The following is a 27863-nucleotide window of genomic DNA, read 5'->3' on the forward strand; positions in this document are numbered from 1 at the left end:
GGGAGGATGGAGCGCAGCCCACAGCATTCCCAGCGTCGCTGTTAGTTTAACAATACCCCGCTGGCCTGCATGCCGGGGCTAATTTTATCCCTGGAGCCAGGCCAAGACAGCCCTAACTTTCCTCGCTGTGATTTATCCCAGCCATTTCCCTTCAAAAACAAGGCCCCCGTGCCAGCCCTGCAGTCTCCCAGGCAGCGGCACAGTGTCCTGGCCAGGGCAGAATGGGGCAGGATTCGCCCCTTGGTGGGCAAATGTTCAGAGAGCAGGAGGGGGGTTGCTGTGGGAACCCCTCCTGGGGTCATTTCCCCCACAGCACAGGGATGTTCAAAGCTGGCAGGAAGCCAGGGGATGCTCAGGCAGAGCCTTCCCCAGGATCCTGGAGCAGCTCTGTTTTCCACAGACATCTCTGGGAAGGAGGTGGGTGTTTTTTCTACCAATGATTTTATTGAAAAAGCTGTGGGGCTATTTTTTTTTTTCCCTTTTTTTTCCTTTTTTCTCCCTTTTCCCAGTCAGCAGCCATACTTGAGAAAGAGATTTCTCTTTGCTTCTGTGCATCTAGTTAAAAACTGATCGGTAAAAACACTGCAGAAAAATGGAAAATATTGAAAATATCTCATGACAAACAAAAAAATCTCTTCCAAATAAAGATCTCTTTTCTTCTCCTTTTTTTTTTTCCATCAGAAAAGCTTTTAGTGTGCAAAATGTCGACCACTTGGATTTCTTCTCCCCATGGGCTGGGATTCACCCACCCCTGCTCCAGGAGAGTGGGTTTTCAGAAAGCTAAAAATCCCTGGGCAGAGACCCCAGCACCGTTACCTCCACATCTGTCCCTCTTGTGACCCCCCCTTGCTCCTGCCAGACCCGTGGCAGGGTGGGAGGTCCCCAGGGAAAGAGAGAGGTGGCACAGCCAGTCCGTGGGTGAGCCCTTTCCTGCCAGCCTGGGAAGGGGGAAGAAAGCCCCGAGTCATTTGGTCACTAGCGTGATGAGTTCCCATCCATTCTCAGCCTGTCCTGGACACAGGAGGCCCGAGGGGCTGCAGGCAGAGCGGGAGGAGGCGTTAGAGGTTGTCGTACATGCGCAGCGTCTTCTCCAGCTGCTGGCTGACGCGCTGGTAGAAGACGATCTGCTGCCTCAGGTAGGACTGCATCATCCTCTTGAAGTCGGCCACGCGCCGCTCGTGGAAGTGGTTCATCTCGGCCTGCAGGGCGAAGCCCACCACGCGGCAGCGCTTGCGGATCCCGTCCGCCTCCTCCTGGTCCATCCTGCCCTCGTCGCTCATCCGCTGGCTCTCCTTCACCTTGGCGAAGGCGCCTGGCGAGGCAGGGAGCAGCGTCAGGGGATCCGTGCGACCCTCGGGCCCCCTTCCCTGGGCAGCCCCGCTCGATCCCATCGCCTCCCCCGTGCCGGGGCGCTGGCCTGGCCCCAAAGCAGAGGCACAGACCTGCCCCATGGAAGGGTGGGATCTGCCTGCATCTCCCCTTGCCTGTCAAATCCATCCCTCTCCTCCAGGCAGGCAAAGACCAGGAGCATTTTCCCTCTGGACTCTGGCATCTCCAGCTCTTTTCCCATCCCATCCCTGGGCAGTCAGCCTCATGTATAGCTGGGGGTCTGGGCTCCTGGAGTGCTGTGACTCGAGGCTTGGGGCGCCAAGCTGACGTGGGGCAGTGCTAGCACAGCCAAGCATCCCAGCCAAGCCTGCCCTCCAAATATTCCATGCCATTCCATGAATGGGAGTCAGGAGCAGCCCTGGGAGACCCCAGCCCCAGGAAGCAGTGAACCAGGATGTCACAAGGGCATGTGGTGGTGTCTGGAGCTCGGCTGGGAAAGCATCTCTCAGAGGCAGCTGATGCTCTGACACCAGTTTTTCTCTCTCCTTCCATGTGTTTTTACAGCTCGGTTTCGAAAGAATCCTGCCTGGATCCAGCCCTGCATTCCTCCCCCTCATTAGTACAGAGGCTAAAAAACTAAAAACAGGATCTGGCCCGCGCTGGGCTTTTTTCCCTTCTCACTGCCCCTTGCCAGGAGCACCAGACCCGGGGTTACAGTGCTCCCGCTGCGCCAGCCCTGCTCCCAGAGGAGAGGAGGAGGAGAAGGAAGAAGCAAAGTTTGGAGGCCAAATCCTGCCTTCCGCTCTGCCCACGCGGCCTCGCTTCCGGACGGGATCCAGCCCCTCTCCATGGGTAAACAACACTCAGAGGAAAGGCAAGGAAGATGCCTGGGCAGGACTGAATCCTCCCGGGCCCCCTTTACCTTCCCAGCCTCCCCCAGGGATGTGGAGTGATGCACAGACATCCCTGCATTCTTGGACTCAGAGAGCCCTGGCTGGAAGAAAACCTGGGAAAACCTCTGGAAAACCTCCTTTTCTGGGGAAAACCTCTCCTCCAGACTCTGGGGACACTGGTGTGGGTGTCCCCTCCCTGCTGCGGGGAGCTGGGCGGGGAGGAGTGTATGGACTTTGGCCCCACACTGGTGGCTGCCTGGGTGCAAAAGGACACTGAGCTCCTCCCTGCCTGCTGCCTGCCCCAGGGAGAGAACAGCAGACACTTCTCCCCACCTCTGATCCCACCAAATCCAGGGAGCCGGGAAGAATGGGACATGGGGAGCTCTGATGCCCTGGGGGTGCTAACCTCTTCCTGCTGGGCTTGGAGGTGCAGGGACATGCTCCTGAAAAGTGCGACCCTGGCTGCCCCCAGAGGCTGTGTGTCCTCTATCCCACTGCCCTGCACAGCCCCCTTGGCCCCTCTGGCCAAGCCAAGGCCGTGTCTGGCCATGTCCCAGCCCTGGGGGAGCAAGCTCTGGTATCCCTGCTGGCCACCCATCCACTGCCTTGGCAGGAAGGGAGGATGAGGAGGGACAAGTGGCAGTGGGTGGGGATGCACAAGAGGTGCCAGGCAGGTCACCCCAGAGCCAACAGCAGCAGTGCTGGCTCCTGTGCATGGTCTGGGGGGAAGTGACATCCATGATGACCCTCCCAGCCAGTGCTTTGTGTAGCACCAGCAGCAGTTATGGAGTCCACAGCATCACTGGGACAGACTCTGGAGCCCACAGCCCTAGCAGACTCTCCCAGGCTGGGGTGACTGGAGGGCTGTGCTAGCAGGGACCACACTGCCTCCCTGAGAGGCACAGGCAGTGGTTCCCACTCCCACCCTCATTCCCCATTCCCTTCGTGACCCAACAGAGGATTTCCTCATCCCACTTGCCACACCATTCCCACTCACATGGGGCCATTCCTGGGGAGAATGCCACCTTACCTTTCTGCAGGTGGATGATGTCTGGGAAGTTGGAGAGGAGCCCTTGATACAAGGAGAGAGTGTCCAGCATGAGGAACAGGTCATTCTTGGGCTGCTCAGCGAACATCTCCCCCACAGTCTCGTACGTCTTGCCCGTGTGGGAGATGGCATTGTTGAGGGCATCCAAGCTGTAGGGAGGGTCCATGTGGAACGAGTGGCTGATGGCTTGGAAGGCATTGCCCAGCTTCTGGAACTCCTTCCGGAAGCCCCCGACGTGCTTGCGCACCAGCTCCGACGCCACGTTGGTCAGCTGCATGACGCTGTCGTCCATCTTCTTACTGAAGGCCTTGAAGGCATCCACGCGGTCTTCCACATCCTGCAGGTCCTGGTGCTCCGTGGGAATCTGGATGGTGAGGAGGAAGCTGGCGCCCACCATCTCATCCTTCTCTGCCCGGCGTTTGCCCAGCTTCCACTGCTTCTCGTCGCGGCAGCAGAGGAAGTGCTGGAAGCCCTCGTACTGGGAGAGGACAGGGTGGCTGGTCATGTGCTCCATCCAGAGGATCAGCCGCCGCTTGCGCTTCTCGATGAAGTCCTCCTCGAAGCGGCCAGTGGCCTGCTTCTCGGGCAGGTGGGGCACCGAGATCACCGTGAACTTGTGCAGAAGGCGGTTGTAGAGCCAGTCGAAGTGCTTGTACCGCCGGTACACGGGCGAGTTGATGTTGCTGGGGGTCAGCTTGTAGGAGATGTAGCTCTTGATGCCCTTGAACTTGGTTTGCTTGGTGGGGTCCTCCACGGAGCAGATGAACGGGTGGGGGTTGGCCCTCCATTGGGGGCCTCTGGAGCCCATCTCGATGCAGTAGGTCTCAGCGATCTTGGACATCAGGGGCACGTCGCCCAGGATGAAGGCTTCCACCCCAGAGCGGACGAAGCAGGAGAAGCGGTTGAGGTTTCTCCCCACCACACTGCCCCTCTTGGAGGAGCTCATGCTGTCCTGCCTCTCCAGCACTGGCTTGGGCCGGTACCCGGCGTGCTGGGGGTGGCCATAGGCCGCTGGGTACTGAAGGCTGGGCGAGGGGTGCCCGTTGGTGCCCGGCGCGCTCCGGGGCTCCTCCACCACCGTGCACGCATCGTCCCAGTCATCCCAATCATCATCATCATCATCCTCAAAACTGCCCTGGTAGGAGATGCCAGGGTTGGGGGATGCTGAGTACAAGGAGGAATCGTGCCCCGGGGAACCGACAGGGCTGCTGGAATAGTCCGTGTAGTTGGAGCCCGAGCGGGAGCGGAGGATCTCGACGTAGGAAGCAGGGAAGAGGCCGGTCTCCCCACGGCTGTTTTGGCCCTGTAACCACCCGTCCAGGGAGTTCTCGCTGAAGATGACGAGCTCCTCGTTCTCCTGGATGCTGATTTCCTCTTTGTTTTCGCTCTGGAAGTTGTAAAGCGCTCTGGCTTTCAACGCCATGGCCGGTCCCGGGTCGGGAAGAGGGGGGGAGCCAGCGGAACGCAATCCCCCCCGGCCAAAACAGCCCCCCCACCCCCGGCAATACCGCGGGCTCCGCGGCTCCGGGATCACCACCACGCGCTGTGGGAAATGGCTTGGCCGCTTTCCCAGGAAAATAACAAAAAAAAAAAAAAAAAAAAAAAAAAAAAAAAAAGAAAAAGAAGAAGAAATCCCTTACGAGGCGACGCCAATGTCCCAATGTCCAAGTGACCCCTCCGATCCCGGCGCCCCGGTTAAAAAAAACATTCCCCGTTTAAAAACGACATTCCCTGGATAAAAACAAGATTGCCAGTCAAGCGAGCGGCGTTCCCCTGGCTCCTCCGGGATGTGAGTCCCGGCCGGCCCAAAAGCCGGGCTCTGCCATGTCCACGCAGGGTTTATCTCTCTGGGAGGCTGATCCCGAGGTTTCACTCTCCGGGAGGAAAACCCCTGGCTGCCAACGAGGAAATAAATCCACAGCGATTTTTCTCGGGGCTCCTGTGAATAAACCACCCTAAATTTCCCGTCGGTGGGGGCTGAGAGAGCGCCGGGAACGACCCCAAACCCTGCCCAACCTCCCGGCGATCCCGGGATTTTGCAATTCCTTCCCGGGCCGACTTTCCTGATGGTTGGCGCCGTTTGGTTTTTCCCCGAAATCCGTAAATCTCACGCAGGACGGAGGCGGCGCCGGCGGTGGTGCCCGTGTCGGTGTCGGGGCCGGTCCCGTTGCCACTGGCTATGGCGGGGTAGTGCCGGGGCTGTTCCGCTGCCGCTGCCGGGGCTGCTCCCGTTGCCGAAGGGGTGGCGGAGCCGGCCGCCAGCCTCCCGTGACGCAGGGCAGCGCCGCGCTCCCCGCTCCGCCGCCCGGTCCGCGGCGGGGAGCGGCCCGGCCCGGCCCGGCCCGGCCCGGCCAGCCGCACGCTGCCCTCTGCAGGCAGCCGGCCCCGGGGGCACGAATCCCCGCCCGCGGGGGCTGCGGCCGCTCCCGCGTCCCTGCCGGGGTGTCCCCCTCGCCCGTGCCCGGTCCCGGCCCGCAGCGCCCCGTCCCGGTGCCCGAGGGAAACTGAGGCACGGGACGAGCGGGCTGTGGGGGCGCGGGGCCTCCGCGCCGCGCAGTGGCGCTGCGGCCGGGGGAGCGGCGCGGGCGGAAGCGCGGCGGCCGCGGGGTTGCCATGGAGGAGCTGAGCGCGGCGCTGGCTGCGGGCGTGGGGCTGGCGGGGCCCTGCAGCCCGGCCGCGCCGCACCCCCGGCTGGCCGCCTACAAACCCCGCGGCGGCCCCGGGCAGGCCGAGCGCCGGCAGCGCCTGCTCCGCATCCAGAGAGAGTGAGCGCCGCAGCGGGCGGACGGGAGAGCGGGGCGCGTTACGCCGGCCCGGGGCTGCCTGTGGGGAGCGGGCCGGGCTGGGGTGCCTGTGGGGAGCGGGCCGGGGGAACCTGCCTGTGGGGAGCGGGCCGGGGCTGGGCTGCCTGTGGGGAGCGGGCCGGGGCTGCCTGTGGGGAGCGGGCCGGGGCTGGGCTGCCTGTGGGGAGCGGCCCGGGGCTGGGCTGCCTGTGGGGAGCGGCCCGGGGCTGGGCTGCCTGTGGGGAGCGGGCCGGGGCTGGGCTGCCTGTGGGGAGCGGCCCGGGGCTGGGCTGCCTGTGGGGAGCGGCCCGGGGCTGCCTGTGGGGAGCGGCCCGGGGCTGGGCTGCCTGTGGGGAGCGGCCCGGAGCTGCCTGTGGGGAGCGGGCCAGGCCGGGGCTGCCTGTGGGGAGCGGGCCGGGCTGTGCGCGCTGTGAGTGACCTGCCTGCCCGGCGGGTTGTTTCCTCGACCCCAGGAGGCGGCTGGACTATGTGAACCATGCCAGAAGGCTGGCGGAGGACGACTGGGCAGGGGTGGAGAGCGAGGACGAGGACAGAGAAGGGGAAGATGCGGAGGAAGAGGCAATGGACGTGGATGCTGGCAAAAAGCTGCCCAAGCGCTACGCCAATCAGGTGAGGAGCCATCCTCATGGGGCAGGGGTGTGCGGTGGTTTGAGGCCCCGGTGGTGGCCATTTGGGGGCTGAGAGGAGTGTGTCCGGCCTGGCTTGGTGCTCACAGAGAAACTGTGCTTAGTTCACCTCCAGAACACTCTAAGTTCAAATGGAGAACACATGGAGATGGGATGTGCTTTAGAATCACTTAGGTTGGAAAAGACCTAGAAGGTCACTGATTCCAGCCTCTGCATTGCCGTGTTCTCCACTTTAGGAGATTTCAGCTCAGCTAGAAGCATGAGTAACCTGTTAGGCAATATTCAGCTAAAGATTTCTCTTTTTCCCTGTGTTTGGAAAGGAAAGAAGGGCAAACTCAGCTGGGTTTCATCAGCCTGGGTGCTGTATTGGTCCTAGATAACACACAGCCACTTAGGCAACCTCTGAAGAGGTTAACTTGTCCAGGCTCTTTACTCCTAACATTTTGAAATCTCTAATCCCTGCTATGTTTTTAAAAATAAAGTGTTGGAGTGGGGACCAAGGTGTGGGCTGCCCAAACAAGGGCTGTGAGCCCTGTGCTGTAGTCTGAAGCTCAGTCAGCAGCGGGGAAGCAAGAGAAGGACTTGGGGAAGAGTGTGTTAGGCAGGTTAGACTTCATTAGAGGGGAGGAAGAAGCCCTTTGGTGGGTGACAAGCAGTGCCAACTGCCTCTAAAGTACCCAGTGTAGCTGTCAAAGCAAAGTCAAAACCTCCTTGCTTTACCCTTGAGCTGTTGGTGTCCATAACTTCAAGAGAGTTGTTACTGACTGGTTCTTCTCCCTGGACTCTCCGTAGCTGATGCTGTCAGAGTGGCTGGTAGATGTCCCCTCAGATCTGGAGCAGGAGTGGCTTGTGGTGGTGTGTCCCGTCGGGAAAAGGGCTCTTGTTGTGGCCTCCAGGGTAAGTGGGCTTCCACCAGCTGCTAAAGGACCTGTACCCATTCACAGCCAACGTAAAACTGGCTTGACTGGGTTTTTTCTCTTTTTTTTCCTCACAGGGCACAACAGCAGCTTACACCAAGAGTGGCTTCTGCGTCAACAGGTTCCCATCCCTGCTGCCAGGGGGAAACCGGCACAACTCAACCAGTGACAAAGGTACAGGTGTGAGGAGGCATTTGGGATAGAGAGAGGGGAAGTGCCTGGGAGTTTGTGTGTGCTGACAGGCCCAATGTTGTTCCTGCAGCTCCCCCAAGTCCCACAGCTGTGCCCCTTTTTTGTGCTAGGGGTGGTCAGCTTCAGGCCTGTTTCTGTATCTCTGGAGATAACTAGATGGGAACAATATCAGATGCCTTTATGCTAGATAAGCACATAGAATCCCCCAATAGTTTGGGTTGGAAGAGACCTTAAAGCTCATCTTGTTCCACTGTTCTGCCAAGGACAGGGAACCTCCCTCTAAACCAGGTTGCTCCAAGCTTTGGACACTTCCAGGGATGGGGCAGCCACAGCTGCTCTGGGCAACTTGCGCCAGGGACTCAGCACCTTCACAGGAAAGAATTTCTTCCTAACATCTAATCTAAAATTGCCCTTTTCCAGTTTAAAACCATTGTCCTATGTCCTGCCACATCTTTTAATAAGCTCCCTGTTTGACTGACACTCTTAAACCCTGACAACCTCTCTGTCCTCTAACAGAGACCTTTGTATGGTGTCAACTTCCTTAATACCTCTTGGAACTAATTTTTTTTGCCCCACAAAGAGAGGCTTATTGTCTGGCAAATGCCATTTTCTGAAACATGCCCTTACTTCTTGTGCCTCTGACTGGACCCTTTGCAGCCCTGTGGGACTCCTCAAGCTCAAGGCCTTCTGTGGTTGCAGTTTCTGTTAGCAGAAGGGGATCCCTCTGCACGCTGCAGTCTCGCATCAGGGCAGGATTCATGTTGGAGAGCTGGGACCTGGTATTTGCCAGCTGGGTTGGACAGTGTTTGGAGCAGGTCTGGAGCTCCCTGTGTTTGTGTGTGCAGTGTACAGCATCCTGGACTGCATCTACAACGAGGCCAAGCAGACCTACTATATCCTGGACGTGATGTGCTGGAGAGGACACCCTGTTTATGACTGCCAGGTACTGAGTCCCTGCCCTCCCTGGTATTTCCTGAGCTGCTTTGCTCCAGCACTGCATGTAGCTCACTCTGCAAAAGGTGGGTATTTCTCCTAAGCACCAGCATCTTTACAGCTTTAGGGCTGCTGGATAACTGTGTACATGTTCTGGGGGGAGCAGCAGGGTTTGGGGTCTCTGCAAATGAAGTTGAGTTTGTAAATCTCCCAGGTGAGTGCAGAAGAAGAGAGACACTCAGCAGATGCTGTCAGGTGATGAGTGGTGAATGGTCACTAACTCTGGCTCCTTTCACAGACTGACTTCAGATTCTTCTGGCTCTCCTCAAAAATCCAAGAGGAGGAAGGGCTGGGAGAGAAAAGCAGGATTAATCCGGTAAGTCCTTTTGTACTCAGGAGAAGGCTGGGGGAGGAAGCTCTCCTGTTCAGCAGGCTTCAGCAGTTTCTTTCACAAGTGGAAGCTTTTTTTCCTGTTCTTCCTTTCCCCTCACAGATCAGGCTTCAAAGTGTAGCTCTTATGAAATGGGATGCCATGGTCAGGATGTAAATAGAACCACTGCATATTGTAAATGAGTTCAGTGGGGTTTTATCCCCCCATCCAAAGTGCTGAGGGAGATCACCCTGCAGGGTATCAGCTAACTTCCATGCTGTTTTTAGCTTCCCCTTGTAATGGAATGGAAAACAGTGTGGTTTCTTCAGGAGCAGCATTGGTTGGCAGCCTGACTACAATGGGGTTTATTCTTGCAGTCTTGTGGGTTTGTAAAGCTTTAAGCCTTCCCGCTGTTTAAACTGATCATTGAAGTTGTCAGGATGAATGCTGGCTTGCCACCCAGAGTCCTTGCTGAGCCAGAATAAAAAGTTGTCTTTGAAGACTTACACATGGGGGTCAGACCTAGAGCCCACTGCAGCAGGGAACGTGATTTTTGGGCACAGACACGAGAGATTTGTCTGCTCAGACACGGCCAAGCAGAGCAGCTCCTGTGAGCTGAGCATCTCAGTGATGAATTGGGCTGACTGCAGTGAGGGTGTCTGTGTTCAGAGAACATCCTGTCCTGACTCCCAACAGGAATATCCAGAAGATAACTACCTAATGAAGGGGGGGTTCGTTTCAGCTTTCATTTCCTGGGTGGAAAGATTTGCTTGGCTGAGCCAGCAGCCTGGAGCAGACATCTGTCTGCTTTGCATCCTGCCCGGAGGTCATCATTTTCTATTTTGGTTAGAAGAGCAATTCTGGGTCAGGTATCCTGAAAAGTCCTTCCTGCAGTCTTAGGTGCTTGGGAAAAAAAGGTATCAGGAGTACATGGGAGCTGTTCCTCACCCTTTCCCTCTTATGCCAGATCCTGCACCAGAGGAATCCTTCCTTCTTAGCTGCCTGCACACCAGCGCTGGATTCACCAGCTTGTTCTCCTGTAGACCAGAAAGTTGCCTCTTCTAACCCTCTCTTACTCTTTCAGTACAAATTTGTGGGCCTGCAGAACTTCCCCTGCTCCTCGGACAGCCTGTGTGAGCTGCTGGCTACAGACTTTCCCTTTGAGGTGAGAACACACAGGTGGGAGCCTGGACCCCAGCCTTAGCAACAGCTCTGCCAGTACTGGGAGAGAGGTGTATCTCCTCTCTTTGGGAATTTGCTCTCCTGAGGCTGCAGAAAGTTTGCCAAGTTGCTGTTTCCTGTATGTGGGATGGATGCCTTTATGCCTGTGTTTGATCTGTTGCCTTGTCACCAACCTCATTCAACCACACAAATGGGCAAGAGTTAAACCATGGCACTCCCTGAGTTTGTGCTGCCCTTGCTGCAGTTGGCTGTGCCTGAAAGAGCCTTTTGGGATGAGAGGACACTCAGGCTGCTTCCAGAAGCAGCACAACTCAGGTTCACATAGCAGTGTAATGGACAGCTGACCTTTTTAGGGCCAAAACTGGTACTGACCACTGCCCTGCATGGCGCTGGTTCTCTCAACAAGGCACCTGGCTGTTTTTTGGGGAGGAAGAAGAAGGGTGGTGGTAAGTTCCCAATGGTTTCTGGGGGGTTCATGATGGGTGCCTGAGGTGTACTGGAGCTGGGGACAGTTGGCTGTGACAGAAGTGACTGAGCAGGACACCTGTGTTTGCTTCATCAGCTCTAAAAGTAGAATCATACAAGATTAAGTGGAAAGGGACCTGCTAGTAGCATCAAAGTCCAGCTCTGGCCCTGCATCAAGAATCCCACCTGAGATTGTTGAGATTGGCCTGAGAGTGTTGTCCAAAGGCAGCCTCGGGGCTCATGACTGCTTTGGGGAGCCTATTCCACTGCCCGACCACCGTCTGGGAGAAAAACCTTTTCCTAATATCCACTCTAAACTTCCCCTGACACAGCTGCTGTGCTGTTCTGCCCTTTGGGGAAGGGCAGAACAGGAAAATCCATGTGCCACCCAGCTCTGTTCCATGTGGTTGTGAGCAGTGAGTTGCAGACCCTTGTGGAATCAGCTCTGGCTGCTTTTGCCTGCCCTGGCTGACTTGTCACTGCAAGGGAAGGGGATGGAGGAGGCAGTGGCATTCCAACCCAGTGACAGTGACAACATCTGTGAGCCAGAAGCTCCTCCAGTGGCTGCAAGCTGTTTCTGGGAATGCCCAGTCTCAGCCCTATGTCAGGAACAACTTCCACAGAGATTTCTTGTCCCACAAGAAGCCAAAAGCCACATTGATGTGACAGTGTCTCTCATGCTCTCCAGTCCCGAGTTAGCCATTAAAATAGTGTAGGTTTAAGTTAAGACCACTAACTTGGCTGTGAGGGCTGGCTTTGCTTTCTGCTTGTGAAAGCCAGGACAGTCATCAGAACAAGTTGGAAAGTCCCAACCCCTTGCTGGTTTTGCCAGACCCTGCTCTGAACATGGATTGAAGGGGCTTCCCAGCTTTCTTACAGCTGGCTTGCTCAATAATAAATGCTCTGAGTGCCTCTGTAAAAACAGTCATTCCTGGTTTTCCCACGTAAAGTCTTCATTCTTTCCTGAGGCATCTACTCCCATGAGGTAAAGCTGAGGAGCATTTACCCGCTGCAGTCAGAGCAGCAAACTTGTATGCTACAGAAGAGGCTGTTGCAAAACTGTGGAGCAGGAGATGGAGCTGAACAGACTCCAGCTGTGTAATCCAGCAGTGATTTGCCCCCTCCAGGCCCTCTGCTATATCAGGGTGTGACCCCAAGAAGCAAAGCGTGGTGTAGGTTGGCCCAGAGCAGCCCCAAGAGCACAGGAACCTTGGTGCTTTTTCCAGGAAGAAGGGAGCTGTGGGTCTCTGCGGTGTGCCACAAGAGGGAGCCCAAAAATCCCTAAGAACACCTTCTACCATGGGCATAGAGCAGAATAAACTTTACAGGAGGCAAAATACATCCTGACTATGGATGAAGGGTAACAGAGGTGGTCTTAGGTCTGGACCCAGCATCTGTTGAGCCTGACAGGGATCCTATGTGTGTGGTGGCCACAGAGGAGGTCAGTGCTTTTAGATCCAGGTCTTCAGGGTTAATCTGTAACCTCGGAGCTGATGCCTGATCCACTCTATCCAGTGGGCTCTTATTCCCCAGAATTCAGGAGACTTTGGATCAGTTGACTGGCTCTGAATCTCAAGTGGTTTTTGGAGTGGATCTTAAGAGCTACTGTCTTTCTCACAGATCTGAGTAAAACCATGCTTTCCATAGAGGCAGGGGAGCCAAAGCCTCTGAGAAACCCTGATGTTTAGGAACGGGAGGACTGTTAAGCACCTAAAATCTGGAAAACATGGCTGTGGAATGTTAACTCCTGCCAGGCCAGTCTCTCCTCAGGTTCGGTCATTTAGGGACAGTGTCAGTCCTTGTTCTGATGTGGCCACTGTCACTGTGGTGACTCAGGGTAGGGACCCAGCCAACAAATTAAATAAAAGAGAAGGAATATAGGAGTCACTTAAATCAGGCAATGGAGAACATGACCTAACTCCACCAGGCTGAACTCCTTTGAATTCTCTAGCTTGGGGAAGGTATTTGGAGTGATCTGGAAGGCCTTTCCAGGCTCTGATCTTTACCAGAACATTCCTGTGGGTGCCAGAGAATCCCCATTGCTCATCAAGTGCTATGCATCCGCAGGAATGGGCTGGATATGCTGTAGTGCTGCAGAATCTGATTCTTCCTGGGAGGCAGGGTGGGGGAAAAGCTTCTCGCTTTATATATCCAGAGGGGTTGCACAAGCTCATCATGATGTTTACTGTTCTGGTTTTACATTTTCCTAGCACAGAAATCCCCCTTTTTCTGTGATTATTTTGCGAGATGTTAACAGTGACTGAAAATTTTGGACAGAATATTGCCAGAAGTTTTACCCTCTCTGCCAGAGGTTAGCATCTGTGTAGTAGAAGTGGATATATGCTGCTTGGTGCTCAGCCAGTGTTTCTATTCTGGGGGCTGTAGGATCAGGGAGGGGCCTGAGAACAGTTCCTCCTGAAGTAGGCTCTTGTTCTCCCCTCTTCTGCCCACTCAGCCACTTTTCCTTATAGCCAAATGGCCTTTTAAGAGCTTGTGAAGCTGAGCTAAGAGGAGCACCACCTCCAGCATTACTCAGCCTGACAGCAGGATCCAGCCTCACAGAGCACACCCCTGGGAAGTGTGGGAAGAGGGGGGATGAGAATCCCTGAGCACGGTGGGGAAGTGGGGAAAATGTCAGCCAGCTGCAGCACTGCAGAGTGTGGAAATAGTAGCACAAGAGTTAGGGCCTAAACCTTTAAAGTCCTGAGTACCCTTAACTGTCACTGATTGCTAAGAGAAGCTCTCTCCTGGGAAACATTAAGAAATTTTTTGGCATAAGCCAGTTGAAAGAGCTGTTATGAATCGGGGCTCCTTGGCGTCACACACTCGGGCTAATTACTTTCCAAATGTATTATTTAAAATAACCCTAATCCAGTAAAGTGGGCTGCCTTATTCAGAAACTCTCTGGCTTTTCTGCAGAATGGGATGAAAGCATCCAGAGGACATTGCTCTGTGCTGACACCAGACTGGACTCATTTGCCTTTGACAATTTAAAGCCATCTGGGAGCCGCTGATCTTTCAGGGCAGGAGCTCTGCAGGTTTCTTCTTTCCCATCCGCTATTTATTGCACTGCTTGAGGAAAAATGATCCAGCTGGTGGTTTTGGCCAGCAAACAGAGAGCAGAGCCATTGTCTGGTGCCTGGTCATTCACCTGCAGGAGCCTCAGCTCTGCCCTTTCATTCATTCTCTGTCCTGCCCACAGGTCGACGGGCTGCTTTTCTACCACAAACAAACCCACTACACCCCTGGCAGCACCCCGCTGGTGGGCTGGCTCCGGCCCTACATGGTCCCTGAGATCCTGGGGCTCACCGTGCCCGCCACCGTGCTCACAGCCAAGCCGGACTACGCCGGGCGGCAGCTCCAGCAGATCATCGAGAGCAAGAGGAGTAAAAAGCTGGCGGAGGAAAAGGGCCACCCTTGCGAGGCGGCTGAGAGGAACGGACACTACGAGCTGGAACACTTGTCCACCCCTCAGCCAGAAACGTGTCCAGAGGCCCGGGATGGAGCAGTGAGCCAGATGGAGAGTTAAACTGCTGGGACAGGCCAGTTGGGCAGGGAGCAGGGAAAAGGCTCCCTGCTTCTCACTGTGCCTCGTGTTACTGAGAGGGGGCAGAGTAATGATGATAGGATGGCTTTGTTAAAGGGGATGACAGTGGAATATCTTGCCTCAGGTGTTGCTGGATTCTTTTTATTTGTTGTTATTACATACTTTTTGCCAAGACTTCTGTGAGGCCTTAACAGGATTGTCTGGTTCTTCGCTAAAGCAGTTGGGAAATGATCTGTCCCCATAGCACAGGGATACAGTTCAGCTCCTGACCCTGTTTCTGTTAGAATCTTGGCAAAACTCCAGCATAGGAACAGTGCTTGGACCTCTGAGGTGCAGCTGCTGCTTGTGACCCTTGCAGCAGCCCCACCTTCCCAGCCCTGGAAATCGGGGCTTGTCAGCCTTTGATCCAGCTGTCTTCTGAGGCCTTTTCAATGAAAGTTGTTACTAACAACAAGTTTGCAGTGAGCTGCTGTAAATCCAAAGGCTGGACTTTCCACACCCACACCTTCTTGGGAAAATCTAAATTTCCTTGCGTTGCAGCAGGACCTGCCTCGGAACAGGGTTTTGTGCGGTGCACGCACAGCAGAAGCCTCTTTCTCCTCGAGGCTTTTCTCAGTGGGGGGAGGAAGGAATGGGTTTGCTCTGAAAAACGCTACCATTGATCGTGCCAAATAAAAGGTTTCTCAGAAAGACAAATTCTTGAGCGTCTTCCTGCTACCTAAGGGTGGATGCGTGCTGTGCCTCCCAAATAGGGACTGAAAAATTGGTTCCAGTGCTGACTGGAGCAGAGGAAACGCTTGTGTGGGTTTAATTCTCTGCACATCGAGGTACTTCAGTTTTTTGTCCTGTCTTATCCCAGCCCAATCCCACTTTTTAAGCACCAGCTGCTCCCCCTGCCTGGTTTTAGGGGGATGAAATGATTGTTCTCACTGTCCCCAGGTTGGTTTCCAGAGGGGGATGAAAAGGAGAGAGATGAAACATCAAGCTCAAGGCAGTGTTTGGGACCCTTCTCCCAGCTCTCTATGGAAATGCCCCAAAGGAGATGCTGAGAGTGGGGATGGCCACCTGCAGATAGGGGTGCACTTGTAGGCTGCCCTTGCAGCCTGTGTTTTTCCCAGAAAAGCCGGGTTTCTGTGTGTGACCATCTGGCTGTGCAGCCACTACTGATGATACCAGTGGGCAGCAGGAACTGGCCTGGCTGTGGGAGGGGGCTGCCCTCTGCTCCCCTTCCCCAGCAGGGAAAGGGGAATCCTGGCCCCACAGTGTTCGGAGCTGTCTCTTTCAATAAATTTATTGTTTTCAGTATTATTTTTTTAGCATGTGAAGCAGCTGGCCCAGGGAAAGAGGATGAGCACCTGGGCTGCCTTAACCTCCCCATCCCTCAAAGGGTCCCACCTTCAGGCTCCTTGGCTGGCAGATATCTGCAGGGAGAGCACTGAGCAGGAGACCACATTCAGCCTCCTGTCAGCACGCCTTTCCTTCCATCGGGCAATTAAACACGGAGGGGGGCATCTGGATGGAAGATTTGTGCATCCCTTAGGGCAGAGAAAGCTGCAGCTCAGGTTACTGCCCTCCAGCAGTCTTCCAAGGTCCTCCAGCGAGGGAAGGAGAGGTAGTACAGCCGGAGAGGGGCTGTGTGCGCTGATGGAGGAGAGCAACAGGGAAGCGACTGCAGCTTCCCGCCGGCTCCAGATGATGCCTCATAGTTTCCCTTTTAAAAGCATGAGCTGAGCTGGAGAAATAAATATTTGCGTTACAATTCCTGTTGGGAACGAAAGGCTGTTTTTGGAGGGAGGGTGTCAAACGGAAGTCGCAGGGGCCAACGCAGTTCGGTGCCGTGACTGTTCTGTTTGCTGGGTGTGATCCCACTCCCAGCTGGAACAGGCAGCAGCTCCACTGGAGGGGTCACCCCACCGGGGGCTGAAATTCGGCCTGGGGCAGGAGAGCTGAGCAGGCAGCTCGACCTGGAGACGTGGCCTGGGGGGCTGGGGGTCGGAGCCAGCCTGGAGCCCTCATCCAGCCGGGGCTCATTCCCTTCCCTCTGCCCTACTTCCATTTTCTCCCGGTTAGGTGCACAGGCTCCGGCTGCAGGCACGCTGCCAGCACAGTGCTCCTCGGCTGAACAAAATGTCCCCTTGTCCCAGGGCCTGGCTTTATGGAGCGACCGCGGCTGTGCTTCCCGGGATCCCCGCTCCTTCCCGGAGGAGCTTCGGGACTCTCCATCCAGGCGCTGACACCTGCGCTCAGCTGGGAAATGCAATTTAGGGATCGTAGAGGAGGGAGTGGAAAGAGACGCCTGGAAACCCCGGACTGCGGCTCGTGGGGGGAAGGCTGCGAGGCTGGAATCCCGGCAAGGGAGAATGCTGTGCCGGGAATTTTATCCAGTAACAGCAAGGGAGGATGCGGCTGCCGGGAATCTTATCCAGCACCAGCGAAGGGAGGAGGATGCTGCCACCATTTTAGCGGCGGTGCTCCCGCCTGCCGCAGCCGGAACCGGGGCTGGGGGAACCGGCGCGGAGCGGGGGGAGGACCGGGCCCCTCCGGCCCCATCCCGGCTGCTGCTCCCCGCTCACCCCCCCGCCGGGGAGGGCTTCCTGTCCCCCGCCCGCCCTGCGGGGTCGGCAGAGCGCGGGGAGGGGACGGGGAGGAGGGACCGGGGGCTGCGGGCGCTTCCTGCCGCCGCCCCCGCCGGGGCAGAGCGGAGCGGGGCGGGAGCTCGGCTCGGCCCGGCCCAGCGGAGCGGCGCTCCCGGGCCGAGCCAAACTTCCCGGGGGGGCTCACACATACACACACACACACACGCACATACATATATATAGAGAGATTTAAATTTTTTTTTTTCTATTTTATTTTAATTTTCTCGGCACTTTCGGCGGGGCCCCCGGGGCGGAGCCGCCCTCGCCGCCGGGAGGGGCCGGTGCCCGCAGCGCCGGGGATGGGCTCCGCCGGGGCGCCCTCCGCCTAGAGCAGCCCGGCTCGGCTCGGTCCGGCTCGGCCCGGCCCGGCGCGCAGCATGGCCGCGGAGCTCAGCGCCGAGGAGGAGCAGGTAGGTCCCGCCGGGCTCCTCTTCCCCGGGTCGGGCTGGGCAGGACGCCGGGGGTTCCTTCCCCCCACCCACCGCTCCTTTCCCATCGTTATTTGGCTAGCCCGGCTTGCAAGGCTGCTTTTTTTCCCAGCGAGGCGATTCTCCCGATGGGAAGCCCGCCCACCCCCACGCAGCCCCCCATCCTCGCAGCGGCCAAACCCACGTAGCACCCACCCTACAACCCCCATCCACGCAGCCCCCCCCACCCTCCCGTTCCCCAGGAGCCCTCGCAAGGCCCGTGCCGTGGGTGCTGGGGCGTGGGTCCCACGTCCCCGGAGCAGCGTGTCCCTGCTGGCAGGCCTCCCTGCCGTGGGCAGTGGCGTGGGGATGGATGCGTGGGGATGGATGCGTGGGGATGGATGCGTGTGCACGCGCTTCCCACGCCCCAGGCCTCCCGTGACGTCCCGGCTTCCTCCGCCGGCCTTGCGTCACCGCGGGAGGATGTTGCCGGGCTCGGGGAACGGGGCCCTGCAGCCGGCCGGGGCGCCTCGGCTGCCCGGAGCAATCCCAATCCCTGCCCGGGTCCCCTCCTTTGTCCTTTTCCCCAGGCTTGCCCAGCCGCGGCCGCTGGGCTTCCCTCTGGATGGGGATGTGGAGGCTGGGAGCGGCACTGGGAGAGCTGCCGAGCTTCCTCTGCCCCCTCGGGCTGTCACATTGGCCACGTTGGTGGCGCTGGGGACCGCAGAGCGAAAGCAAAAAAGATCCTGTTTTCCTTCCAAAATGGTCGGTTTTCGCCTTTAAAAATCCTTCGTTTCTACAGGCAGGTTTAGGAGAGTTGGGAATGGAGATGCCGAGTTCTCAAAACCTCCGTGAAAGAGCCCCTCCTGCAGCCTGTGCTGGTGCTCAGCAAATGCAGAACTACCAGGCTTTTTCCTCCTGGGAGCAGCACTGCTCTCTCCAGGGTGATAAAATCCCAAGGAATGGGGAGTGTCCTTACCCTCTGTCCAACACAGGTTGCATTTCTCCTGTGTCATGGAGGAGGCAAAACTTCCAGAAATAGGGTTTTTGGAGATCCTGCAGTGGCAGGGAAGGCTGGTTTGCAGCGGGAGCAGATCCTAGGAAAGGGATGTGAGATGATTGGTTTGTTTGGGAATATGGATGGAGAAGGTGGAGATGTTTGCAATAATGGCTCCAGGTTTGGGTCATCAGCTTGGTGTGGGGAAGGCTGCCTTTCACGCTGCCCTTGGTTGCTTGGATGCCAAAATGATGGAATTTTCCTTCTTTTAATGGGTAAGTGGTGGTTTGGGCTGGAACATGCCCTTCCTGCCATCCCTTCATCCTTCTCAGGACCATCAAGATTTCCTGTTACCAACAGCAAGCCAGGGAGAAATTCACCCTTCTCCTCTTAGTCCAGCCTTGGGACATCTCTTCTGCTGGCTCTCTGCAGTTCCTTCTCCAGCCTATCCCCAAGGAGCCAAACCAATTTTCCTTGAAGGTTTTCAGCCTAGCTGCAATTTTCACAGATTTATCCCCCACTTCCTCACTCTGAAGAGGAAGGATATGTTTGCTGCCTGGGGGAGGAGGGCTGGAAGAACCCCTGGATTCCAGCGGCAGTGGCTTTGTCACCACCCTGCCCCAGCGGAGCGGGAACGTGGATGACGCCAGCACTCCAAAGACCAGCATTGTTCCAAGCACCCGGCCACGGACAATTTCACTCCCAGTGCTGCCAAAACAGGACTTCTTCATGCAGCTCTGGGTCACAGGCTTTGTTTTCAGCACATGGAGCGATCCCTGCTCCTTTGGGATTGACATGTGTATAAATCCATTCGGGACTGGGGCTAGGAATGATGATGAGACCCAGTGGAGCGCACGAAGGGGGCAGAGCTGTGGCTGGCATTGATGCTCAGCCCCGTAACGCCTGGCTCCCTGCTGTTGAATGGCGGTACTGGTAAGTCTGGAATTTGGTTTTGTTCCCAGGGAAAGCTGGAATTCATGGCTGGACTGCCCTGCAAAACCAGTGCTTGTTCTGGTGCATATTCTCCTTGCAAAAATCCCGTCATCCCTTGTGATGGCTGCTGGAAATGTGAAGTGTGATGGGCTAGATGTTGAGGAAGCACACCTGAACTACAGGTTGCATCCTCTCTCCTCATCGCCATCATGCCCTTTGGGCCCCTCTTCCCATCATCTGGGCACACCCTTGCCATCATTTTTGGGAATCATTGCCATCTCAGGCTGTGGTGTCAGCTCTGCTCTTTGTCCGAGGGAAGTGGGAGTTGTGCCTGGCGCTCACTCCCATACCTTGACCATCCTCAATGTGCTGGGGAAGGATCATCTTCACTATTATTTTGGATTTGTATCTGCAAATCCTGGATTTTGGGCAGCTGGGCGCGGTGGAGGTGTGCCCAGGATATATTGGATAGGATATGTTTATGGATAGGATATATTCCTATACGTGTGGATCTGTGCTGTGTTAAGGCTGAAGGTGGTTCCTGTATTGCCCCATTTATTTTCCTGTGGTGCTTGCCTGGTTGCTTTGTGCGACTCTGGGACCAAGGTAGGGAGTTCCTGGTTGCAGTGTGCTGGGAGACAGACCCCTGGGATGAGCTGGGCTCCTTTGGCTCGTCCCGTGAGAGGGGCTCGCTGTCCCTGCCGAGCCTCGTGCTGCCGATAAACCTTCGCTTCCTCCTGTCGGAAGTCATTAACACCGGCAAGCTTTTCTGGCTCAATAGCTCCCAATAACACTGAATAGTTCCCAGTAACTTTGTGCTGCTGCCTGACATCCTACACCGCTGCCTGCCTGTGCTCCCTGCTCCTGGAGCCAGCCTTCAGCACTCCCTGTCCCTCCTCCACATCCTTGGGCAGCATTGCCACCCTCTGCTCTAAGGAGCATGGAAGCTGTTTCATTTTGGTGTGTGCCTGGGTGAGAGCAAGGCATTTTGGTGTCTCCCTCCATCCTGCCTGCATCCTTTGTGCAGGATGTGGTGGAAGACTGGCCTGCCCCGTCTCCCTTTGGGCTCCTGTGTGGGACAGGGGATCCACAGCAGAAGGCAAAGCTGCGTCCTGGGACCCTCCTGGTGTTCCGTGTGTGTGAAACTGGTGTTACTGGGCGAGCTGGTCCATGTCCTGTAGCAGGTTGAAGTGTCAGCCCTCCATGTTCATTACCTGTGTTCCCACAGTCAAGTTCTCTGCTCTGTGGTGGAGCTGCAGCCCCAGGAGGCCACTGCCAGTTGATGGGGCTGTGCTGGGGATGCTGTGTCTGAATGGGAGATTGTTGCCTGTAAAATCCTCCTTTTGCTCCCACTCTCCTTTCCATAAGTGTCCCCGAGCCTCCAAGCCATTTTTCCCATCCCTTGCTCCCTCTCCCATGCGGCATTTCTGTCGTCTCCATCACCACTGCCCTTATGCCTTTGGTTGTGGAGCTCCCTGCTTCACCCCGAGAAGCTGCTGGGTCTCTTGAGGGTTGGAGCTCCACCAATGACCAGCAATGCTCCTTGGGCACCCCTCCTCCTGCTCCTCCTCCTTCTTCTCCTTCTTCTCGTTCTCCTCCTTCTCCTCCTTCTCCTCCTTCTCCTCCTTCTCCTCCTTCTCCTCCTTCTCCTCCTTCTCCTCCTTCTCCTCCTTCTCCTCCTTCTCCTCCTTCTCCTCCTTCTCCTCCTTCTCCTCCTTCTCCTCCTTCTCCTCCTTCTCCTCCTTCTCCTCCTTCTCCTCCTTCTCCTCCTTCTCCTCCTTCTCCTCCTTCTCCTCCTTCTCCTCCTTCTCCTCCTTCTCCTCCTTCTCCTCCTTCTCCTCCTTCTCCTCTTTCTCCTCCTTCTCCTTCTCTCACCTTGTCTCACCGCATGCCCCTGATCTCTTGCACAGGCAACCAAGCAGTTCCTGGAGGAGATCAACAAGTGGACAGGCCAGTACAATGTGTCCCCCCTCTCCTGGAATGTGGCTGTCAAGTTCCTCATGGCCCGCAAGTTCGACGTCCTGCGGGCCATCGAGCTCTTCCACTCCTACCGGGTAAGTGAGAGGGGCTGGAGCCTCCCCATCTGAGGGCTTCCTGCTCTGCAGGAGATTCCTGCTCCCTAGGACCACTGTCCCCCTGCTCCTTTTTCTTTTTCTCTCTCCCTTACAAGTTTTATCCAGCTGGAAAATCCTTTTTCAACCAAGGTGGGTTGCCATGGACATCTCGCCAATCCCAGTCCCCTCCCCTCCTCTGGGAGCAGCTCATGGGGTACTTTCCTGGCTGGTGTGTGCTGCCCACAGAACATTTCCCTATATATTAAGGATATAGATCCACGCATGCCTTCTCCAACCTGCTGCTGCAAAGCTGCTCCTTCAGTTACTGTGGGGTGTGCTGGAAAATGATCCCAAGGAGCAGAGATTCCCTTGGATGGCTGGGTGTCCCGTGGGGCAGAGGTGCCTGTGCCCCTGTCACTCCTCTCCCTGCCCGCAGGAGACACGGCTGAAGGAGGGAATTGTGAAGCTGAAGCCGCACGAGGAGCCGCTGCGCTCGGAGCTGCTCAGCGGGAAATTCACCATTCTGGTAGGTGGGGTGTCCCCCACGGAGTTATCCCAGCTGGGTGGCTTGTCCCAGCTCTGCTCCACATGGGTGCTGTGGGAGCCTGACCCAGTTTCCTCGGCAGAGCGTGCGGGACCCCTCAGGAGCCTCCATCGCCCTGTTCACAGCCAAGCTGCACCACCCCAGCAAGAGTGTGCAGCACGTGGTGCTCCAGGCACTCTTCTACCTGCTGGACCGAGCTGTGGAGAGGTGAGCCTGCCTCTCCAGGCGTACTCTGTGTCACACTGGAAGGTCCCAGGGAGCACATTCCCCGCCCCAGGGAGATCGCTGCTCCCTGTGGCTTGAAATTCCCTGGTTTGAGCTCCAGCCAGTCCTCCTTATGGAGTTGTTCAGCAGGGGAACAAAATTCCCCAAGCCCTGAACCAGGCTCTTTGCAGCCTTGCCCTGTCCACGCCCTGGGTTCAGTTTAGCAAAGTCCCAGATTCCTGCAGGCTCTGGCTGGGGAGGAGGCAGCCCCACCATCAGCCAGATGTAACGTGAGCCCTGCCAAAAATATAAACCCAGGACATTCCCCTGCCGTTTATCCTGCTGGGCTCTTTCTGTTTTTGATCTTACCCATCACGGGTGATGCTGCTGAGGCAGGCTTAAGGCACGAGGCAGGCCTAAATCAGGGCTGTAGGAAGAGGTGGTGGAGCAACTGGGAAGTGCAGAAGCAAGGTTTGGGTTGGTGAGTCCTGGAAGCATGGGAAGGGATTTTTGTGTGTCGGTGTGGGGCAGAGCTGGTGATGCAGGAGCCAGGTGGTTGCATGATGTCAGGTTGACATTGTTCATTTCCCCCTCTCAGCTTTGAGACACAAAGGAATGGGCTGGTGTTCATCTACGACATGGCAGGATCACAGTACACCAACTTCGAGCTGGACCTCAGCAAGAAGATCCTCAATCTCCTCAAGGTGGTGCCTGGGGGTTAACTGGTATTAACTGGGACAGTGCATGGGCCACTCGCTCACCAAGAGCCCAAAGTCCTGTGGTTTTGGCATCAATTTGCACCCCAGGCCACGCTCAGCACATCTCAGCCGAGGAGCACCGGCTCCAGCCCTGCAGGACCTCGGGAAGGCACTGGGAGGTTGCCAGGCTGGACCCGGCTGTGGCTGCGGTGTCATGCGGGTGGGAGGGATCGGCTGTCCCTGGGCTGGATTCCTCTCACAGCTGCTGGCAGCACTTTTGGGAAAACAGATGCAAATTATTTTTTAATCGTGCTGGCATTTGGTGCCTCCTCCCTTCTCCGGAAAAAAAAGCAATAAGAGTAAATACTGGCCGGGGTGTATTCTTTGCATAATCCCGCTGCCCAGACTTCACCTCTCCCCCGCCGAGCCAAACCTTCTGCCTACCTAATTCCAAGGAGGTAATTTGTTTCCTTATCGACTCTTAAAAACAAGCATGGCTCTGAGTGTGTGAGGCACACTTCAGATGTGGAACTGCCATTATATGGTCCCTTTGCTGGTTGTCACCTCTGCTGGGGTATGTCCTCTGCCACAGCAGAGTGGATCTAACCCCCATCTCACACTCTCAGGGTGCCTTCCCAGCTCGGCTCAAGAAGGTTTTCATCGTGGGAGCTCCCATGTGGTTCCGCGTGCCCTACTCCATCATCAGCCTGCTGCTGAAGGAGAAGCTGCGGGAGCGGGTGAGTGGGGACCCTCCTGGCACGGGACTTTCCTGGCACAGGACCCTCAGTGGGCAGGGCTGTGGCTGCTTTCCCTTTGTGACAAGGTGGTGGAAGCGGCTTGTGCCATTCAGTCCCATCTGCTGGAAGCTGCTGAGCACCAGACCTTTGGCATCCCTGTCCCTATCCCCAGTGAATCTTCTCCAGCCTTCTTGGAGTCACGTCTGCCTTTCCTCTTCCTCTCACAGGTGCAGATGGTGAAGATGTCAGAGCTGAAAGAACACCTGCCCCGGGAATGCCTCCCTGAGTACCTCGGAGGGTCCCTCAAACTGGACCCCCTGAGCTGGAATTGCCGGTTCCTGCCCCAGCAGAACGGGCACCCTGATCCCCTGGATGAGCTCATCCTGGTGCCGCTGGCAGCCCCCAAAGATAACGGCTCTGTCCATGTCCCTGGGCCCAAGTCCATCACCCTTCAAGAGCTGCTGGATCACGTTAGCCACAAGCAGAAACGTGGCATCTACGAGGAGTACGAAGACATTCGGCGCAGGAGCCCGGCCGGCACCTTCGTCTGCTCTTTGTGAGTCCGTACGAGGGAGCCGGCTGCCCCTCTCACCCCAAAAAGCTGGGTGTCCCCCCACCCCACGCTTCTGCTGCTGGATGGGTGTCCCTCTGCCTCTTTATGGTGTAGTGCTTTGGGTTAGCAACAGAGAACCCCGGCCCGGGGATGGTGTGAGCCCCCTTTGTGGGTCCTGCAGCCTCTGGGAATAGCGGGGAGCCGCAGAGGACAGCAGGGACCAGGGCCTGGCTGGGACTCTGCTTCCCGAGGCTTTGGCCAGGTGATGGCAGCAGAGCCCAGGCTACAGGCCCCAGAGGCTTGCACAGAGAGAGGGATGCTGCCTTTGCCTTGCCTGGAATACATCCTTACTTCCCTCTCCTCCGCCTTCCAGGGCACCCTACAACCAGGACAAGAACCGGTACGGGGACGTGCCCTGTCTGGACCAAACCCGGGTCAAGCTGGCAAAGCCTTACAGCCGCCCGGAGGTGAGCTGGCCCAGGAGGGAAACTCACAGTCCTGTGGGAAGCTGGCACAGCTGTCTTAGGATTCTGGAGGCTTTATCTCATCCATGCTTTTCTCCCTGCAGCTGACTGACTACATCAATGCGAGCTTCATGGATGGCTACAAGCAGAGGAATGCTTACATTGGCACTCAGGGTATGGCTGAGCCAACAAGGGATTGTCTTGCTCCTGATGCACCCGTGGGTTCCACCTCTCTGCTCTCTGTCAGCCACTGGCCATGAGGGACATCCCAGGAGCAGGCCCCCTGCTCTTCTCTCAGGGTGTATTTACTCCTCCCTGGGTGTATTTATTCCCGTCTCAGTTTCCAGCTGAGAAGTTGAGAACTTCAGTGGACTGAAGTTCTTCCTAGGAGAGAACAAGGGGATCCATCTTCATCCATGATAGCAGCCCTCTCCCTCTCCCTGCCCCTATCCCAGCTCTGGATTTTCCCCATCTGCCCAAGGATGAGCAGAGAGGTGGGATCAGCGCTGAGCCACAGGGACTCGGTGCTGGGGGTGGCAGTCAGTGACAGCTCCAGGCTGTGTTCGTGGATCCGCACCTGGGACAGCCCTGACAGGAAGGGGCTGTGGTTCCCTGTGGGGGTGATGGGGTGCTGGTAGATGCAGCTGGACAAGGGGTTGCCCAAAACCATGAGGTTTTGGGCTGATGTGTGGATTGTCCCTGCAGGGCCTCTGGAAAACACTTATGGTGACTTCTGGCGCATGGTGTGGGAGCAGAACGTCCTGGTGATCGTGATGACAACCCGGTGAGCGCTCATGGAGGGATGTGGCCCTCTTTTTCTGTGCAAAATGAGCATTTTTGATGTGGGATGAGCGGCACTGGGCTCAGTACAGTGATTCTGTAGCAGTGGTGCCAGCCAGAGCCCCATAGATCGGGGACATTGGGTCAAGGACAGACTGTTTGGTCCCTGTGGGATCCCCAAATGACCAAGGCTGCATGGCATGGGCGATGTCTCAGGGCAAGGATGAGATTGCCATCTTGTCATTGTCCTGCTTCCAGGTTGGAGGAAGGAGGCAGGAGGAAGTGTGGCCAGTACTGGCCCTTGGAAAAGGATTTCCAGGTGTGCTTTGGGGCCCTGACCATCACCAACCTGGGTGTAGAGAACCTCAACCATTACAAGAAAACCATCCTGGAGATCCACAGCTCAGAGGTGCGTGGCCACAGCTGCCTGCTGGGGGAATGGCATGGGGGCACCAGGGCTTAGAGGAGGAAAGAGGGTCTAAACCCCCTGCTTTCCCCAGACCAGGGAGCGGCGGCTGGTGTCCCACTTCCAGTACCTGAGCTGGCCAGACTATGGCGTCCCCTCTTCCGCCGCCACTCTGATTGACTTTTTGGGGGCCGTGAAGCAGCAGCAGAGAGTGGCTGTCAGCGCCCTGGGACCTCGCTTCAAGGGTCACCCCGGAGGACCCCCGGTCGTGGTGCACTGCAGCGCTGGCATTGGCAGGACAGGTAATGGGTGTTGGGGATGGTGGGGTGACAAGTCAGCTCCTCTTGGGCATTTCCATCCCGGGGATCCACGGTGTGTTTAAAAGCTGGTTCACCTGAGACACGTCCTCAGGACTTCCCACAACCATCAGACCTGGAAGAAGTCCCCAAACGCCCATAGGACATCAGTGGGGGGTGAGCACCACCACTCCAGTTCTCACAAGCAGCAGCAGTGGTGCCATTTATTGTCTGATGCCATCCCCATCGCCGTCCCTAGGTACCTTCTGCGCGCTGGACATCTGCCTGTCACAGCTGCAGGATGTGGGCACTCTGAACATCTACCAGACGGTGCTGCGCATGCGGAGCCAGCGCGCCTTCAGCATCCAGACCCCCGAGCAGTACTACTTCTGCTACACCGCCATCCTCGAGCACGCCCAGCGCGAGGGCCTGCTGCTCACCAACCACAGCCGGGCCGCCCAGGAGAAGAGCTCGCCAGGGTACTGAGACCCTCCACCTCCCTGCAGACGCTGCTGCCCATCCTCAAGGGCTGCCTGAGCCGCCTCGGTGCCCGCCGGGACTCAGCAGAGCCGTGGGGGCGGCGGTGCCGGAGCACCTCAGCTGTCAGCACTGCTATGGAACTGTGCCTTATTCAACCCAAACGGTGGCTGGCATGGGAAGGGGCTTTCACTGCTCCCCGTCATGTTTCGGTCGGGTTTGGTTGGTTGGGGAGGTGGTTTGTCTTCTCTTCAAGTTGTTGGGGTTTTTTGTTTTGGTTTTTTTTTTTGTTTGTTTTTGGGGTTTTTTTTGTTGTTGGGACCACCTGAGATGTACCTAGAGAGGGGCTTTGCAAAGTCCTAGGAAATGTATTCCCAGTAGTGGAGCTGAGGAAGAGGCACATGCTTCGGTCTCACCTGACGCTCCATCTGTGTGTCTGTATGTATGTGTGTATATAATATACCCCTGCTGTGACCCCCCTGGCTATTATATAGATACATATATACAACTTCCCCTTTAGCAGCTCCCGAGGGTTCCCGCTGTCCTGCCACCTCACTGCTGTGATCTCTGGAGCGGTGAGTTTGGTCCTGGCTCTGTCTTGTCTTCCCCCTTCCCCTTATTTCCCCTCATGGGCAGCGCTGGGACCCGGTACCCACTCCTGTGCTGATCCCGCTGGAAGCACAAGGATACTTGATGGTGTCCCCCCTGTTCCTTTGTCTCATCTTCCCTGTGGAGAGAGATAGCAACTGTGCTCCTAGGAGGATCTGAAGGATTGGGTTGTCTGGAGGGTGCTGAGCTTGCAGGCATCCCCTGCCCCTTGGGCACCGCTGTGGGAGTCACTAGGTACGAGGTGACGGGGCCATGGGGACCGACCGGCTCTCCAGGTTGTCTGGCTTTCCCAAGCTGCCACTGGGAACCCGCAGGCCCAGCCCTGTGTTGAGTCATAGGCTGGGAAAGCGCTGAGCAAGAATAAACCCCAAACCTGGAGAGACAACGAGCCTCTGCCCCGGCCCCAGCCCCCACCACTGCCTGGGTCTCCCCAACTTTATACTGTAATAAGCTCTTTGAATGTGTATATTCTTATTTTTTTATAATCTTGGGGGAGGGAGGCACAGGGTTTGGGAGGTTTTGTTTTGTTTTCTTTTCGGGTATTTTTTTGTGTTTGTTTATTTTTTTGTATTTAACATTAACTTGATTCAAGCCAGAGCCAGAAGTATTTGTAAATGTTCCTATTTTGCTCTCAGAGAAACCTTTTTGTTGTCGTTACTTTTTTGGGAGTTGTTTTGTTTTTATTTGTATTGATATATAAATATACCACCAGTGACCAGTCCTCTTTGCTGTCGTGGGGGCACTGGGCAGGAGAGAAGGAGG

General features: G+C 56.5%; 3 protein-coding genes across 3 annotated transcripts; 2 read left to right on the plus strand and 1 right to left on the minus strand.

Annotated features, from left to right (window-relative positions):
- Nucleotides 1-422: 422 nt before the first annotated feature.
- On the minus strand, nt 423-4838 carry SNX33 (sorting nexin 33). The gene is made up of 2 exons (XM_058846726.1): nt 3253-4838; nt 423-1312 (listed from the first exon to the last, which is right to left on the minus strand). Exons 1-2 carry the CDS (start codon nt 4691-4693, stop codon nt 1059-1061), a joined length of 1695 nt encoding a protein of 564 aa, XP_058702709.1. The 5' UTR covers nt 4694-4838; the 3' UTR covers nt 423-1058.
- A 100-nt stretch (nt 4839-4938) lies between these two features.
- On the plus strand, nt 4939-15001 carry SNUPN (snurportin 1). Its single transcript, XM_058846730.1, has 8 exons — nt 4939-6035; nt 6527-6683; nt 7493-7597; nt 7695-7791; nt 8655-8752; nt 9041-9118; nt 10197-10277; nt 13962-15001. The coding sequence occupies exons 1-8, from the start codon at nt 5884-5886 to the stop codon at nt 14286-14288; spliced, it is 1095 nt and encodes a 364-aa protein (XP_058702713.1). The 5' UTR covers nt 4939-5883; the 3' UTR covers nt 14289-15001.
- Nucleotides 15002-16241: 1240 nt separating this feature from the next.
- PTPN9 (protein tyrosine phosphatase non-receptor type 9) lies at nt 16242-27822 on the plus strand. The gene is made up of 13 exons (XM_058846725.1): nt 16242-17352; nt 21190-21333; nt 21770-21859; nt 21960-22084; nt 22680-22785; nt 23406-23516; nt 23744-24072; nt 24443-24536; nt 24638-24707; nt 25239-25317; nt 25572-25722; nt 25814-26021; nt 26275-27822. Exons 1-13 carry the CDS (start codon nt 17320-17322, stop codon nt 26499-26501), a joined length of 1767 nt encoding a protein of 588 aa, XP_058702708.1. The 5' UTR covers nt 16242-17319; the 3' UTR covers nt 26502-27822.
- Nucleotides 27823-27863: the final 41 nt, after the last annotated feature.

Source organism: Poecile atricapillus, chromosome 11 (genome assembly GCF_030490865.1).
Source record: "Poecile atricapillus isolate bPoeAtr1 chromosome 11, bPoeAtr1.hap1, whole genome shotgun sequence".
Lineage (NCBI taxonomy): Eukaryota > Metazoa > Chordata > Aves > Passeriformes > Paridae > Poecile > Poecile atricapillus.